Genomic DNA, 17,830 nt, shown 5'->3' on the forward strand with positions numbered 1-17,830 from the left:
TGCTGGAGGTATTAATGTCGCCGCTACAAGTCTTCCTCGAGCTTGACCTTGTTGCGAACCGTTTCGTCGACTTGTTTCTTTGTCAGAAGCAGCCTCACTCATCGTTACTCAGTGAGCAGTCAGCGAAACGCCAGACCAGTCGATAAAGAGAACATTTTGTGAAGAAACAAAGTGACTTCTAACAGGGCTGCACGGCCGATCCGCACTTTGTTCAACTCAACGCTGTTATTGCGATCGGCTTTAATGACATCTGTGTATAGGTCTGGTTCGGTGGCCGTGTCGCCTGCACATAATCAGTGTTATTATCGCTCTCTCTTTGCTGTCGAGCGTACTCTCCGCAGAGAGCAGCGCACCGAGACAAGGGAGAGAAGCGAAAACGAAAATGAACGGTGTCGGGGCAGTTTTTCCGGTAAAAAGACGAGAGATTCGTCTCCGGGAGAGAAAAGGCTCGAACGGGGGCAGGTGAATTGCGACCACCGTTCCCGCAATTTCCAGTGTTTGGGCGCTCAAGTGTTCTCCTTTTTAGCCGACTGTCAGCTACAGAAATGGCGTCATCCTCTGCTGTAGTGTTGGTACAGTCAGTGCAGTGCAGACAGCAGGCGCACCACGCTGCCGTACTCAAAGAGCCGAGCACCGTGCGGCGTTCACTGTACCTATCGCTTCATCCCAAACCTCTTCATTATCCGTGCATTTGTGTAGCCCCACGGAGGGGGTCGTGGTTTTGATCGGCGACTAGTTACTTTGTGTTTGCTCGCCCTTCGTAGCCACAAGCCAAGTCTGACTGCTGACTGACTGACTACAGCGCACTGGGCATTACATAAACGGCTTTAAGGGCTCTGCGAATGAGAGTGATCAGCCCTGCCACGGTTTACTTTGCAACACAGATATTTTTGGGAATGTGGCTCGAACACTCGCGCGCGCACACGCACGCATGCACACACACACACACACACACACACACACACACACACACACACACACACACACACACACACACACACCATTAGCCTCTTGTGTTCGTTGGGATTATTTAAACTTTTCTGAAATCAATTGCAGCCTCAATTCCGATTGAACCCCCTAAATCCCTAAAAGCAGATTTCGTGTATTTTTCTAAGCGTTGTGAAAGTGTGTGTCAGCCGCCCAGCTTTTTTTCATGGCACCCAGCAGTGTGGCAGAACAAGTGATGTCATCATAACATAACCGTGTCTTGTTGTGGCAGACTGAAGTTGGCACTGTCTGTAATGCCTAACAGCTTCTCCAACCTTTGTTTTGCAGCCTCGGATTCGTCACACTGGTCACCTAGAGGACTCATAGAGAGATGAAGGTACGTTCATTCATTTTTCTTGCATGCCTTTAATGCCGCGGGGTAAACTCAGTTAGATCACTGCTACTTCTGCATCACCACCAGCCTTTGCTCAGTTTCATTTAACTCCTGTATAAACATGCCTTAACCAGGCGAGTCAAACAGAAGATGTTAAATGTAATATCAATATTTCCTATGCATGGCATCATCCCTTTGTTCTCATGAGTAAGGCTGGGGTGAACTTTTGCTAAATGTCAATTTTGGTCTTGTTCAAACACAATTGCCTTGGACATAGGCCAAAGCAATACATTTATTTGATAAGCATGATATTGAGTTTCCAGTGGCATCAGCTGAATTTGCAAACACAAATTGGGATCTGTTATTTTGACGTTATGCTTTGTTATGCCATGTTATTGAATTACATGCCGAGATAGTGCCTGGACATGTGGTGATATATGTGAATTTGATTTTAAAAACTGCCTTTATAGACAGCGTCTAACCTAAATCCATGCTAAAGCTGTTGGTGCATAATAGTACAGTAATAGCAGAATAAATGAGCTGTGAAGTTTCCAACACATTCAGAAGCTCTGCCATTGTTTTCTCCAGCCCCATTCAGTTGTGAAAAGCCACAACTGTCATTGTATGGGAACTTATATTTTCAATGGATCATATCTGTGGCAGGTGTCATTTTGTGTCCTGTCATTTGTTGCCATGTGAGCCATGCGTAGTGTCACAACCCACAGAGGTGTTTCACTGTTAAGTTAACTGGTATGTCGTGCAGAAACTTTGGTAAGCAACAGTCTGCGTTTTTAGTTCTGCTTTATTTGCAACACATAATATATAGTGTAACAGGATCATGGGGAAAGAATAAGGCAAGTAGAAGGTGGGAGCACTTCGATAAACTTTGCGATCGGAGAGTTAGCGGTGGATAAAATTAAAGCTGCTCTCGTAGTGATTAGTAGTGTGTCACTTTGGCCCTAATGATGTTATGCTTATTGCGGTTAATCAAAGTATACCACCACCCACTAACAGACACTAACAGTCTACCAAAGGCTCCAATTAAAATGCAACCTAAAGCATCAGGTGATGTGAAAATAGCTGCCACCACATTTTCCTGCATTATTCATTAAATTTGGTCAAAACTTGACCAAATGAGGAATGAGGATTTTTTTTAAATTTCTCTGGTGCAAAGCTTTAGTTTTCCTTTACTTCACAACAATTTCCCCTGCATGCATTCATACTTGTACTGCTGACTTGAACTGCATGATGATTTGTATGGTTATGTAATGAATTGTTTGTATCAGAGGAAGACGGTAGAATTCTGATCGTCATGACTGGAAATGCATCCCGGTGAACAGGGAGCATCTAGGCACAGATGATATGGAAACAACAGGAGATAGCTCTTAATTCGCTCCTTAGGCTAGCTCTGCTGTTTAATTTCCTACAAGTGTCTGCTTGAATAAAGCTTAATATGTGAACATTCATTTAACTGTTGCCGTTAGTGCTCATGATCATTTTGCGGTTATTATTCTCAGCAGCTGGATAGCAGTGGGCTCTTATTAGGTGATTATTATGCTTACACTTGGTTATTTTCCAAACTGCTGACAGGAGTGATGTTTTCACATTGACATTTCTGGTTTAATGTTGTAGCATTTGTTGTTTTCATTGTGCTCTGAGTCATCAGGCTCTATTGCTGCTTGAGGAGTGCTCACTTACTTTACTGCTCTCTATAGTAGGAGCATCTGCTCGATGCCAAACTGTAAATTGCTTTGTAACTAGGACAACTTTTCATTGTGTTCGCTTAGCATTTCATGCCACTTTGGCTCCAAGGCCGCATCCTGTCTTCAGCACTGCTGTAACATTAGGGTCCTAAAAGTGGACCAATGTGTTGGATAATTGTTTGACTTCTTAATTATTATCTTCAGACAATTGCTTGAATTCTCAGTTCACTTAATTTGCAAATATCACGTAAATGTCTCTGCTTAAGCTGGAATAAGGAAAGTCCTTGCTTGAGCGGTATTCTGGTAGATGTACTGAACTGTTGCATTTTGTCCATGACCTCGGTAGCCTGGACAAGATGTATTAAAAATGTCCCAAGCCCATACTTAATATTTCATTTCAGATGTAAGCACTGTCTCATACTGTCCATGCCATCCATTCACCCCATCAATAACCTGATGGTGTAGTCTTCATGCATGCAACTGTGTGCTAAGACAGTGGTGCCTCTAACAAGTGTCTAAAGCATTACCTCACACCACAACAACCAACACTGACTGGTGTGTATGTGACAGTAGTGTGCAGTAGCATAGTTATGTTAAAGGCCCACTGCACCCATTTTACACATGAAGTTTAGTTTGCTCGTCACTTGTCATGAGGAGTACTACTCAGCCTGTAGAAATGGATGTCAATGGAGGCATGTAGGAGGCAGGATCAGTCTAATGAAAGATGCAGCTGAGTTGCATTATGGGAAATGTAGGATTCAGTATTCATAGAGCTTGACTTGTGCTACAGACAAAAAGCTGCTTCAATTTTAACCACTCTGTTTTAAACCTGTCTTTTGTGAGTCCCCCAGCTTCATGGAAATGCAAGACTAAATTGCTGGATTACTCCTTTAACTGCAGCTGGCAGTTCAAAGTTGCTCTATTGTGTCAAAAGAGTAACCATTGCGACAGATTTTGATCGAAGCTGTTGGTAAGAAAATTGCTGTGCCGTGGGAGAGAAATGTTGAGTTATTCCTGCATTTAGACAAGTTGACAGCATGTGGTGCTGTGGTAATATGGTACATATAAGGAGCATTTGGGAAGAGACCCTCAGCGGACCAGGTGCAGCAGGCTGCTGTTGTTGAGGGTGTCCCTGCTTGGGAACCAAGCACAAGTACTGAAGCCCCCACTGAGGCCTCATGGCAAGTGAGAGACTCCTACAACTCATTCAGAAGGCTTATGCAAAAATAGGGCATTTGCATTTTGGAGTTGTCCATACTTGTGAGTCCACATGCTTGGTACATGGTCAGGAAATGGATTGCTTTAAGGTTTCAAGCATCTGTGATTTATTTTAATGCAGAATTTTATTAGACTTTCTAAAGGTCTGTTCTTGGTTTGGATTGTATGCTATGCTGCAGGCGAAGTGGATTTGCCAGACTGCTCTAAATTTTGTGAATAAGTTAGTCAAAAAAAAATATTAAGATAGTTATATTTGTTTCTAGTTTGAAGCTGCCATGGCATTGCCAAGGCAACTCCTGCTGAAGCACCAGTCACTGGAATTGTGGTGACTCTGGTTTGGACAAAGAGGTGATTCACAGCAGGATTATTGTACGTGTGAGCTTGGCTGGGAGCAAGCTTAATTCTTTCCTGCATGCCTCTTGCATGTTCCTTTGTTCAGCCTACAAGCCTATTCATTACTGCACAATATAATGGGTCAAAAACTATTGTTTATAATATTCCAGTAACGCTGCTTAGTGCCTGAATGGTATGTTGAAAAAGAGGAGGTTTATACAGACATCAGTACATGTAATTCTCAGAATGAAAATAATTGATTTGTTGCTGTGAAATCTAGTTCACTTGATTTTCACTTATACATCTAACTGTCATCCTGTTTCCCACCGCCCTCACTTGGAACGACAGCTGATTATTAAGCACTTTATGTTCCTAACATGACCTTGCCCAGTTGTATGACTTGAAACATACCAACATAGAATATTGACACATTATATGACACCAGTAGTGACCCTACAAAAATCAGGTTTTCCTTAAAATGAAGAAATCATTAAGAAGATGGTGAATCGTTGGTGTGAAAATAAGACACAAACTGAAACTCTGATCTGAAGTGGAAATCACACATGGTTATATAATCGGATTTCCGATGCCTTAACAGGAAATTCGGCAATTAGCTGAGGCACTCACATGCTCAGGGAAATAGTGAGAAAAAGTTAATAACACAGCATAGGTAGTTACAAGGTGTGCCTCTAATTTCAATTATGTGTAGTCTGTTAATCTTATCTGCTTCTGCATCATCTCTGAGTTAATTAGCAGTTATTGGCAGTGGTAAAAGTTACAATACCCAGTGGAAAAATGCTGCCACTAGTAAAAGTCCCGGACTTTACATAAGTAAAATCTCAAAGTGACTGCACACCCATAGACCATGTCGATGCTTAATTAGACCTCTTCTCAGATCAGCGTCAGTACAAACTAATGCATGAACATCAGTGATTATCACCTCCCTAACCCTTCTTTATGTTTTTTTTTTTTTACCAGTCAGGGCGGATAACTTACCTCATTATTATACTTAATAGTACACAGAGTCAGGTGAAATCACATTACTCCCAGCCTAGCTCTACTTAACTTACACCTGACTAGAGGTTTAATGAGCCAACGTAATGGAAAACACCTTTTGTGTGTGTGTGCGTGTGTGTGTGTGGAAAGCATTTAGTAACTATTAGCAATGGCTTTCAAATACATGTGTGCAATAAAAAGCACAATATGTCCCTGTGAAATGAAATAAAGTATAACGTTGCATAACATGGAAATACTTCAGTAAATTACACTTAAGTACAGTGCTTTAGCAAGTGTACTTAGTTACATAACTTACATTCCACCACTGATTCTTCTTCTGTAATAATGACAGTGGAGTAGTTGACGTCACTGTGACATTTCCAAAAGGCTTGTATCGAAAGTATGGGTCCATCAGACTTGGATTAAGTCCAGCGAAACAGTCCTGCACTCCACACCAAAAGAGGGATTTAATGGGTCTGATGTACATAATGTGGAAATAATGATCTGAGCAACAACAGGCTGTAAATAGTGTGTGATTACAGTCTATGATAGCGGACACAGTGGAGCTAAAATAATTGACTTTGCCACAAACACATCTACAAACAAACTGAAAACATTGGTACTGTTGGCTTGCAATGCAAATTCGTAGGGGAAAGTACAGCAAAGGTGAACTTTGGCTTGCGAATCTGCAGCACATGTGAGACTGAAACACATTCTTGAATGTGGCATATTTGCAGAAACGGATGCATGTGTTTCTGAATACATCAGCAGAGGATATCTGCAGGCTTCCACGGGACAGCCTCCAAGAAACGTCCTGTGGTCTGTTGAGTAACCAGGGGTTCCTTGAGCCACTCCCTGATGACTGATACAAAACCACCGTCAATTACAGTCCGCAGTTTATATGCCACCCTGCAACTGTGCCATCAGTATTTATTTGTTTGTTCATTTTTTTTGCAGCTTTTACCTTTTGATGGCGTTCAGGAAGCTCTTTTCACTGAGTTGTAGAATGAAAACGCTACAGTCACTCAGGCTGTCCAAGAAATGCTCCATAAGCAGCGGCTTATTTTCAACTGGCGCTCTGAGGAGTTGCCTGTTCAATTTTTCATGACCTGAAAGTCTTTATTGAGCAGAAAGCGATCTCATTCTGCTGTCGCCAGTGTCACTCCAATATGTTTTGTTTTGGTGAAGCTGGAATGATTTCAAAAGCTCACGTAGCAGCATTCCCTGTTTTGTCCTCTCACTAGAAACACTTGCATAAATACTGAGTAGGCTTTGCATCACTAGTAATCAGTACTCAGTTTAAATTGTCTGTGTGATCCAGCAGCCAGGGCAGAGGTACTTTATAGCTGACAACACTGGTGCTCCACCCCTCGGGAATTTGTTTTAGGTGGTTCCTTTGTGGAGGGGACAAAAGCTTTTATGGCACGAACAAACGTAGGTTGTTGTCTAATGTGATATCTGTGCTCGTCTGATTGATATCCAAGTAGATCACCCACCCTGTGCATGCCCTTTCTTTCTCTCAGACATCACGCATTCAAGCACAGTCAGCCACAGTTTTTCAAACAGTTTAGGTTTGTTTCCAGCTGCAGGTGCGTTTTGTCACCCCATGCCAAGTCACATTTGTGTGTGTTTAATCAAGCACGTGTTCCTGGAGAGTATTTTCCACATCAGCGGCACTAGGTGAATAGCCAGAGAGGTGGTCTCGATTGTAGCACTGCTTATTACCATTGGCTTTTTCGTGCAGAAGCCGAATTGGCACTTAAGGCTCATGATAGATGCCGCTCTGCTCTTTTAATGACAGAATCTTAGATGCGAGCCGTTCTTCTGAGATGCGTGGCGTTTTATCTTATTTTAAGTCGGTGAGAGGATGTAACGCCTCCAAAGGCACAGGAATTCTGCCTCTCTGAGCTTAGTCATCTTGATTGGTTGAACTTCTGAGTGGGGAAACATTGTCTGACGTTCAGCACCGGCAGGAACAAGGAAATTCAAAAAAAGGAGGCAGTGTTTTTCTCCAGACAGCTGAAGGCTAAATGGCAATCTAATCCAAGGAATGGAATTTTCTTTCATAGTTTCAGCTGAACACAGGGAGGTGGAGCATTATCTGTGGAAACAACAAACTGTCCTCTGTTTGTGTTGGCATGTGAGCATGACAAATGTAAATTTGGCCTCAGTGGTACATTGTCACCCCTGCCTTGTTAAGTTTGGGGCGTTTGGCAGCCACAGCTGTCAAACTGCCCCCTCTGACTCAGTCCTCTTCCTGGCTTGGGGCAGGGGAAGCAAAAGGAGGTAAGTGTTAGTATGACAGAAGAGCTTGAACAGCACACAGTAGCAGGCCATCTCTGTGGCACAGCCATGACTGACAAGAGCGGCGGTTAGCCAGTGGAAATGGCTTCTGCGTCATGTAAACCTGGTGTTGGCAAGGGCAGCTGGTGCTGAGGCCAGACTGCACTAAAGACTAATGAGGTGTTTATCTGAGAGGTGGGGAGGCTGAAGTGCACTGGACTCTGCCCCTGAATCCCATCTGTCAGAATCGCGGAGACACTGGAGAAGAGGCGTCTTGTCCTGGCTTGACTGAGACAGGCTCGTGGCCTTCTCAGCACAGACGATGCAATTTGTCCATCTGTTAACAAACATGTTTCTGGGCTTTTTTTTTTTCTGTTTGCAGCCAGAGAACAGCACAGAGAACCCCATCAGTAAGAGTTTCAAGTGCAAAATCTCTCAACACAAGATTAAAAAATGATGTGAAACACTGCTTTTTAGTCAACACGGTTATTTCTCACAAAGCTGCACTGGTTTGTTACAGTTGATATAGAGCATCCCATTTGCACAACAGCCAAACTTTGGCCAACAAGAGTTGAAGTAATACTTGTCTGATTAATGGAAAGGGAGGATTTCCTCATCAGATGCGCTGATCCAGATAATCTTCACCTCTGTTAATGTCTCATAAATCCTATTATTTTTATGGTTTGAGTTTGTGGCCCACAGTTCGTACTTGTTTTAGTTCTCAGCCAGATAAGATGATGTAGAATTTAGCCTCAGGCCACAAATAAATTAAAGAGGGATATGAAACCCTAATGTTCATTTGGATAATTGAGCAGTGGATTTTTAATCATATTGGTGTTTCACTTGTCTGAGTTGCATGCATGTGCAGTGAATTTCACCGAGTATTATTAGTGATCCTGTGATAACTCTGATTAGGGATGCTCTGATCATGTTTATGTGACCCAGATACCGATCCTAGTTAATTAGTATTAAATATTTGCAAAATTCAAATCCTGATTGAATGTTTCTGTGTTATTTTCCTACATGTAGCAGCTGTACGCCTATGTTTGATGTAGACCTACATAAGTAAATTCAATACAGGTGACGCCCTTAATGTTAAAGTGTGTATGGTTCCACAGAGAGAGCAGCGTCGGTGAGAAATGATTGTAGCAGGAAGGTTTGAGCAGCATTTCAACGGCTTCTGTCTCCAGATTGAACAAAATACACAAGTTCAAAAGCAGTATTCAATCAATGCTAGCACTTAAGAAGCCCGATGCACCTGCAAAATGTTGCTGACATCAAGGCGTAGCAGCTGCTTTTCTTTGTACTCCTTCCTCCCAAAAGCTGCTGTGCTCACCTCTGCTAAAGCACTCTCTCAATGTGGAATGCCTCTATAAAGCCGCTTTTTTTTTTTTTTTTTTTTTTTTGATGCACTCACGGATTTGCCCACGTGCAATACGGAGCAGGTTCAAGTGTTTACATGAAGGTCGGAGGTCATTTTTGGTCCAGAGCCCAGTGGGCTACAATAAACAAAGGATCTGACTTGGATCGGGGTTTATAAAGTTGATAAAGTCAGTCACAAAACGCCTTGATAGGAGCTCATCTCTGTGGAAAAAAATACTATTTAATCTGCAAACAGTTAAACATGTCAAAGGTCTCAAATTCACAGATGTAGACTTTTACCATTCCAGTCCTGAAAGTGGTTCGGTCATGGCACAAGTATGTGCCACGGAGGCTTACAGCAGCTGGTTTCAGTGATTAGTTCCTACACCGCTGGCTTAGTTGATAGTTGGAATGGCAACCTGTACACTCTTTGCCCTCGTGGTGGGAACAATGAACAGCTGTGATGAACTCAGACACCGCCGCTCAGATTTATGTACTTGATTCATATCTCTGAAAGTGAAGTTATAAGAAAATGAGAATGAAAGAGGAAAAATTGGACACTTGACGTATCTTATTGAGTCTTACATGTAAATAACTTGTTGAAATGTAATATAGATGATGTGTTTTCATGTTTCATGATCTAAATGAGATATATTTGTAGTTTTGTGCTTTGAGTATCGCTTGAGTCGTCATGTGCACACTGTTGAAGTTGGTCCGGACGTGTCCTGTCAGCAGGAAGTGTGGCCCACTTTGGGTCTTATTCTAGAAAGATGTCTAAATATACCGCTGTTAGGATAGGCCTTTCCTCAGGCCTTAGTGAAACACCCTCACTAAATCCATCCCTACACTCCACGAACCACAAACATCATCTGCCCTCATCCACACACAAAAAATCTGTTTTCTCTGTGTACTCTACCCTCCGCAAATCTGTTCTTGAGGGGGGGGAGAAAAGGTTTGATAAACATCCAGTGATGACACAAGATGGTGCTATGTGTTTCGGATAGCTTCTTCTTTGTAGTCATCAAAGCAGTAGTGAAGTGGCCTTTTTGTTTGCTCCCTCAGAGGCTTGTTTTCCAATACCCAGAGCAGATGGTATGTGTTTTCCATGGATGAATCACTGAGCCGGGTGGGTTTTTACGTAGCTGGCCTCGGATGTGTGTGTGTGTATGCGTGTCCTCCTGGCTTTAGCTATGAGAATACACCTGTGTCAGTAATCTATATATAAAAAGGGCTTTGAATTCACTGGTTTCTTGTTTTTTTTTATTTCCTCAGACTCTGGAGGAGCCCCCCTACTTGACAGTAGGGACGGATGTGAGTGCCAAGTACAGAGGGGCTTTCTGTGAGGCCAAGATTAAGACTGCCAAGAGGCTAGTCAAGGCCAAGGTAAGTCACATTTCAAAGTGCTCATGATCCAAAATGAAAAATGTATTGTCTGTCTGTGTTGTGTGTGAAGTGGAGTGCAGCAGGGCGAGGGGCTCTTGTCTTTGTTGGAAGGGTCTACAATCAAGATCACAAAGCTCTAATGTACATCAAGCAATTAGACTGGAGATGGCCACATTTAAAAGACAAAACATTGCTGCAGAAACCAGGTTGTCAGGACAATTAGAAAGTCCTCATATTAGATTGATTCTGAGACATTTAAATTATTTTCTTATCTTTGATATTCCCGCTGTGCTGCTTGCATGCTAGAGCCCTACCACCTGGTTTAGGTTGTTAGTACTGCTCACACAGTTGAAACGCCAATCAGGGCCCCAGCTGTGTCTGATGCGGGGTCTGGCGTAGCCCACCTGGTACCCACCAGCTCCTCAGGCGTCCGTCTCGCCCACGGCTTCCACGGCTTGTGGCGAGGGGCGGTGCGGCTGCTATTTCCCCGCTGGTTTTATGCCTTGCTGATGAAGGCATTGCATGATGCTCGTACTACAGTATCTCATTTCCCAGTGGGACTGGAGCATCTGGATAATACAATAGAGACAGATCGCTTGTCTCTCATTCTGCTAGTGTGTGAGTGGGAGGAACAAAGATTGGATGCTGGCTTTTTCACTGTGTCAATGCACTGTAGTTCCCCCTTTAGAGACAAAAGAGCAGCGATGTTCCGCTATTCTGACACACGAGCTGAAATCATCAGATGACATGCCTTTTTGTCTCATGGACAGGGACAAACAGCATGACCATGTGATGTTCTCAGTTTAAATATTGTGGACTAAAATGAAGCTAATAGGACAGTCTCAGCTCATAGATTAATTAGCATGCAAATTGGCTGAGTGTGGCGTTTGTTTTTTGGTTAGCTATAATGTGAATGTGAGCTCTGTTACACAAACGCTGAAACATGGCAATTATTCAGTGGTTGTTGTGCGTCTGAATATTCCACTGTAATGAATTCCTCTTTAGCTCTTTGGTTCATTAATCTCTGTCTGCTTGTTTCACAAAGTCGATGGCTGCAGCATATGGCGCTGATGTCTCGTGAGTGATTTTTAAAACCCGGGGAATGATCTGTGTGACATTCTTATTTATGATGATGATCTGCACGAGGAGATCTGCAAAAAGTTAATTAGGACCATGTCGGCGTCACTTGCTGTGACGTGTCCAGCACACATATGATCAGTCAGGACTAACCTTATGGCACAGTAACAAGTACTGCGTCAGAAATATAATAATATACATGTTACAAGTCAAAGAAATCACAGCTAACTCAGAATTTGTTGTGATTCATTTGAACTGAGCCCATGTAGCCTAATTGTCAACTAACAGTAGTTTTAGAATAGGCGTTCTGTTAATTCGCAGTGACTCTGCTGCCTCAGTAGAAGACGTCAGATTTGTTGCTCGACAGTTTCTGTGAATCCAAAGTACTTCCACATGTTGCTTTTCTGATGGCGTAGTGTCATTATTATCCGTTCAGCAGGGCACGCTAGTTTCCGCCATTTTGTGTTTACTGAGAGTTTACTGAGAGGGCAACAGGATGCAATAGATCAGAGTGATAGTGAATTTTAGCTGGTGTCCAAACTGGTGGCCAAATGTTCAATTATCCATTAAAATAACAATGAAACAATATGTTGAATCAGAAGAGCAGAAGGCTTTATCGATGTGAAGAGGCAGACAGGAGGGAGATGGTTTAGAGATGTATAAGTGAAACAGTCGCTGCGTGATTGCATCATTTTGCTCAAACACATCAAGGTCAGGTTCACTTCATGTTGCTCCATCAAGTTAACAGAAACATAAAGATTGTGCATTTTCATATTGGACAAATGTTCACTAACTATTTTGAACTGAGTATAGTGAAACATCCTGCGGCTCAGCAACATTTTTCGGCTTACTGGAAGAAAGAATCTTGTTATATAATGGACTGTGAGCTCCACCTAATCACATCACGTGCATTCGCTGGACTGACGGTCTCCTTCTATCAGAAATGTGTTTTCATGTCTTATTCCGTTGTCTGTTGTTAATTCTAAGCGGTTGCTCAGTTCGTGTGTGCAGCTTCAGGCCTGTGTTGAGCCGCGCAGGAACCCGGCTCACAGCTGGGAGGTTGTCAGGATGGTCAGGTGTTTTTGATGCTCTCTCGCTGTGGCTTTGGACGGTGAGCGTCACCCTCCCTCTGGTTGTGGAGAGCCCTGTGAGGAGAGAGATTCCTTTATTCCACCGGGCAGGAATGTTATTATCTCCATAACAGATGAAATGCTGCCTCAGGAAGCTTTTTTTTACGCCTTTCTCTTCCCTCTTATTTTATGACCTGACAATTCAACAGCGTCTTACAGAGTATACTTCTTTCATTCACTGTGTTTACCCTGCCTTCACAGCGAGCTTTTGATTGCTGTTCCTGCTGTTGTTATATTTGAAACTGACTGGAGGGAATATTGTCCGACCATCTTTTCCTGCCCTGTATGGCGGTTGATTCTAAACTAATTCACAGTCAATAAAAGCGAAACCCGTTTTCCATTATGATTATGTTACTAATTTACCAGCACATGCTCTCAAAATACTTTTAATTTCCCTTAGGAAACAGAGAAGGAAGCGCATGAGCATTTTGATATATAAAGCAGGGAGGGACATTTGTAATGCTAAACAGATTCTGTGCTTCCGGCTGCCTCGACACTTTTCACACATGCTCCTTGGAAAATATGTGACAGTAAATGGCTCCGCGCGTGTGTGTGTGCGCCTGCGTTGTGGTTTTTTCTGTCACTCAGTGTTGCCAGGTCGCCATGCAGATGCAAGACTACCACAGCGTGATTAGATTATGATCTTCCGTGGCTCACTCAGGCAAGGCTGCAGATGCAGGGAGGGGGGGGAGGGTGGTCAGCTAGCATAGCCCTAACATTCACAACAGAAATCCACCACAGTTGGCGCCAGCAGATGCGCCGCAGTTGCCAGTTCGGGGTCAGTCACTCAACGATGCCAGAAATGAGCCATAGTATTAAATGTTCGCCCACGTGCTGCTTGCCTAATGACACAGACAAGTCTTTGCTAGTATTTTGTCTCAAATCAAACTGATGTAAAGCAACAAACCTGTCTCACTGCCAAGTCTTGCGCCAAAGAGTCCATCATTGTAATCTGTGTATCGCCGTTATAAAGTCCAGCGGCGTCAGTAGGGACGTGCTGCCTCTGTGAAGTGGAATGTTGATGTGGCCCGGTCAGGCCTTTGGGGAACTGTTTGTTTATCCTTGTTACTGATTCTCCTCCCCTGTTGCCTCCCCCCTCCCCCAGGTGACCTTTAAACCAGATCTGTCCACAGCCGAGGTTCATGATGAAAACATCAAAGGACCACTAAAGGTAAGGCAGGAAAGATGGAGGAGACTGATGTTGCCCCACGAACACCGTCACAACACACATAATGTCATTAATTATCCACTATTGCTTTTGTGTTTTTCGGCTCGGGCTGTGAGACCACAGTGAATGTAGAAAGAGGACAGGAAAATTGACCTATGAAGCCGTAGCTCAGCAATTTCATTTCATATCAATTATGATTCTTGTAGCAGCAATATGGTTGCCTCATTACTTTAAAACACATCATTAAATGCAGCATTCGTAGCATTTTAGGACGCCAAACACAATAACAGCACTGTGTCTGTTGCGCAGGTGGGTGCTGTTGTAGAGGTGAAGAATCAGGATGGAGTCTACCAGGAGGCTACAATCAATAAACTGACCGATGCTAGTATATATACTGTTGGTAAGTCAATAACAAACTGTCTGCTTTCCCTCCCCGCTCAAAGACATGTACTCTCCCTTCAGCTGGATTGTAAAAAGCATGTTTGTGTACGATGGTTTTTAGCATTTGTATTGTCCTTTTCCCGAAGCTTCATATTTAAAGTTGTTGCAAGAACCATCTTCAATTGATTCCTCAGAAAAGATGAAGAATAAGTTAAAAGTTGCAATGCCTTACATGCTGAGACTGTCAGACTCCAAACCGTTATTAGTGTTTGAAATGTTGAGTAAAAATCAAAGAAACTGACACTGCAACTAAAGATAACTTCTATTATTTATTCATATGCCATTTTTTTCAAATCATGAATGAATCATCTGGTCTATAAAATGTCAGTGTGAAACATGCTCATCACAACTTTCCAGAGCCCAAATTATGGGCTCTGGAAAGTTTTGTCCAACAAACAGAGGAGAAAAAACCCAAAGATAGCGAACTTACAATTACATAAAACAGAGCAAATTCTCATGTTTGAGAGGCTGGAACCAGCAAATATTTTTGCTTTTAATTTGTGACTGAAAGTCTGTCAAGAGTACACAGTTACAGTGTCGGATAATCCAAAGTATACAGAGCATAGACGGCTGCTCAGATCTGCAGTCTCTCAGCAGCTGCTCGTCGCTTGAGAGCGCCCGTGGGGTTTACTGTATCTCGAAACACTCGTCTTGGCACATTTTCATTCTTTTCATTCATCAATGAAAAAAAAACAAAAACATGAGTCAAATACACTTGAGCAACGAATAATGGAATTTAAGGATTTACACAGCTGGGTTTATCTTTGGGAGGGATGTGACTGAAGAGACGCTTCCTTCACGATGCGTATTATTTTTGTATTTAGTGTTATTTAATGTGGATGCTTATTGGAAAAGTTAGTCGGCAGAGATTTCATGTCAGGCATGTTTTGGTATCACTTAATGCATGAATGTCGTTTATGTTCCCTCTTACTCCACCCTGTGTGTAGCAGAGGGCCCTTGAAGTTGTGATAAAGCTGCGAGCTGAAAGCGGCTAAGACCTGTGCGAGCCTTAAAAGCTCAGCATAATTTGTTTCTAACATAGATCAAGCAGGCATTTTGTAACCGAGACAGGGTTTTATTTGTGCTTGAGTGTGTGTGTGTATGTGTGTGTTTGTGCGCGCTGGTGGACTGCAGGCCTGCAAACAGCAGCCTAATAGTTTGCTTCTCATCTCTTCAGTGTTTGACGACGGCGATGAGAAGACCCTGAGGCGTTCCTCTCTCTGCCTGAAGGGAGCGCGCCACTTTGCAGAGAGCGAGGCGAGTATTGTGCTGTCTTTTTAGTTTTCTGCTAGCCTCATCTCTCAGCCTTCTCAGCAAAGTTCATTTCTTAGTTTTTCAGAGGGTTTTTTTGTGTGTGTAGTCACCAGCAATCTCACATCTACTCACAGCGCTGAAATTGAAACACAGCTTATGAAAGGTCCCATATTGGCATTTAGGAGTTCAACTGTGAAATATTTCCAGGATACCTCAAGTGGCCAACAGCTAAGTTGCCAAATATAAGCTGTGTCTGTAGTGCTGGGTAAATCCCCTCCATTTGTAACAGATGAAGTCCCATGTGGGGAATTTCTTGCAGGTTTAGAAGATAAATCTTTTGTCTTGCAATTTATTGTCTGAGAAGGTGGCACTGCGGCTCTTATCTGTTGTTTGTTTCCCCGCAGACACTCGACAGACTCCCTCTCACCAACCCCGAGCACTTCGGCACACCTGTCATCGGCAAGAAGGGCAACCGTGGCCGACGATCAAACCCAATGTGAGTATTGTCCTCCGTTTCTTAACGTCCTCTGGGGCTCATAGCAAACTTAATGTGTCAGAGGTCTGTGATGCCAGTGCGGAGAGATTTTCTGTACCAATCCACAGCCATCAGCAACAGGCTCCCCCTGCAAGTATGCTGACAAAATGAAAGATTTACTCTCATCTCAGTTCGCTCATAAACAGCCCCTGAGGCCTGCAAGAGCAGAGCCCACTCGCCTTCTCCAGCGCCTTCATCACGCCAGGCTCCTGTGCATGCAAGCATGCATGCTGGAGAGGCAGTGTGAGCATGGTGTGGTCCCGCTGAATATCATGTCTTTTCCTTTTTTTCCCCCCCTCCTCCTTTGACTCAAATGTTCCAGTGGGTGTTTTATGCTCTGATGTGCCTACTCCTGGGAGACTGCAGAGTTTTCATTGGGGAATAGGAACTGCTGAGGGCTTTTTGGGGCCTGGTATAATTGTGGCTCCCCTCTGTTATAAAGAGGACACTCTGCTACGTAATCTCATTTTCTGACACCCCTCGCTAATGGCACTGAGAGAAAAGTCAATATTACTCTAAACATTGAAGCAATATTGACTCGACAGTCCCAGCTGCACATTAGCACCTTGGACCTTCCTGTGCACTGATAGTGTCTTCACTCTTGAATTTCAAGGATTGATAACACGGTAGAGATTGAGATTACTGGAAATTTCAGAATTTCTTCTTCCATTAGTGGAATAGTTTGACATTGTGGGATATACATTTATCCTGTCTGTAGGATAAATATGAAGCCAGAGCCGACAGGTGGTTATCTTTACTTAGCTTAGTAAATACTGAAAACAGGGAAAACAGCGAGCTTGGCTCTGTCCAAAGGCAAAAAAAAAATAAAAACACTGACCACAGTTGTATCGTGTAGTTTCCAGGGAACCAGCAGAAAGTTACTCCAGGAAGTCACTGGTCCTAGCCAGGAAATCATGGAGTGGATATCCCCCAGCAGAACCACAAAGTACCATTTTTATACAGATTAAACAAATGAGATATAATCATGTGAAATAGCGAGCTTTAGAGGCGCTTGTCGGAGGATTGTGTGACTTTTGGACAGCTCTAGGCTCGCTGTTTTCTCCAGTTTCCAGTCCTCATAAGCTAAGCTAACTGGCTGCTGGCTCTAGCTTCATACTTAGCGAACAGATGTGAGAGTGATACTGGCTGTCTCATCTGACTTGCGGCAAGAAAGCTAATAAGCGTATTTCCCAAAATGTCAAACTATTCCTTTAAATGGCTGTCTTAAAAATAAGGTTGAGTGTCAAACAGTCCCTGCTTCAATAGTCATTATATGAAAAGCAAACTCTGTCCGACATGAATTACAGTCTCCTTCATTGAGTGACTTTGATTCACAGCTAAGTTGTTGTTGTTGTAGTATTAGTAGCAGCCTGGCTGATTTACTGCTCTTGAGTTGTGCCAGACTCTGTGTGTGTGTGTGTGTGTGTGTGTGTGTGTGTGTGTGTGTGTGTGTGTGTGTGTGTGTGTGTGTCGGGTGCTCAGAGCAGACCGAGCGAGGCATAAAAGAAGGACGGAGGATCTGTTTGCCTGCTGGTGCTGCTCGCATGATCACTCAGAGACATGGCCGCCTGTCTGCTGGTCGCAGTGAGGGCGTCATCCTGAGCATCAGGATGACTGTCAGACAGC

At 43.2% G+C, this 17,830-nt stretch overlaps 1 protein-coding gene across 8 annotated transcripts in view; it reads left to right on the forward strand.

Moving 5' to 3' along the window:
* arid4b (AT-rich interaction domain 4B) overlaps positions 1 to 17,830 on the forward strand; it is a 36,879-nt gene that overhangs the window by 1,264 nt on the left and 17,785 nt on the right. For 5 of the 8 annotated variants that reach the window (XM_076742337.1, XM_076742340.1, XM_076742341.1 and 2 more), the window contains exons 2-7: positions 1,276 to 1,324; positions 10,489 to 10,599; positions 13,912 to 13,977; positions 14,284 to 14,374; positions 15,593 to 15,672; positions 16,074 to 16,165. In XM_076742337.1, coding sequence (XP_076598452.1) covers positions 1,319 to 1,324; positions 10,489 to 10,599; positions 13,912 to 13,977; positions 14,284 to 14,374; positions 15,593 to 15,672; positions 16,074 to 16,165 — 446 coding nt within the window. In that variant the 5' untranslated portion in view covers positions 1,276 to 1,318. Of the gene's footprint in view, positions 1 to 318; positions 463 to 1,275; positions 1,325 to 10,488; positions 10,600 to 13,911; positions 13,978 to 14,283; positions 14,375 to 15,592; positions 15,673 to 16,073; positions 16,166 to 17,830 lie in introns of those variants that run through there. The other 3 variants (XM_076742338.1, XM_076742342.1, XM_076742343.1) reach the window with 3 other exon arrangements.

The sequence above is a fragment of the Chaetodon auriga genome, chromosome 11 (assembly GCF_051107435.1).
Source record: "Chaetodon auriga isolate fChaAug3 chromosome 11, fChaAug3.hap1, whole genome shotgun sequence".
NCBI classification, from domain to species: domain Eukaryota; kingdom Metazoa; phylum Chordata; class Actinopteri; order Chaetodontiformes; family Chaetodontidae; genus Chaetodon; species Chaetodon auriga.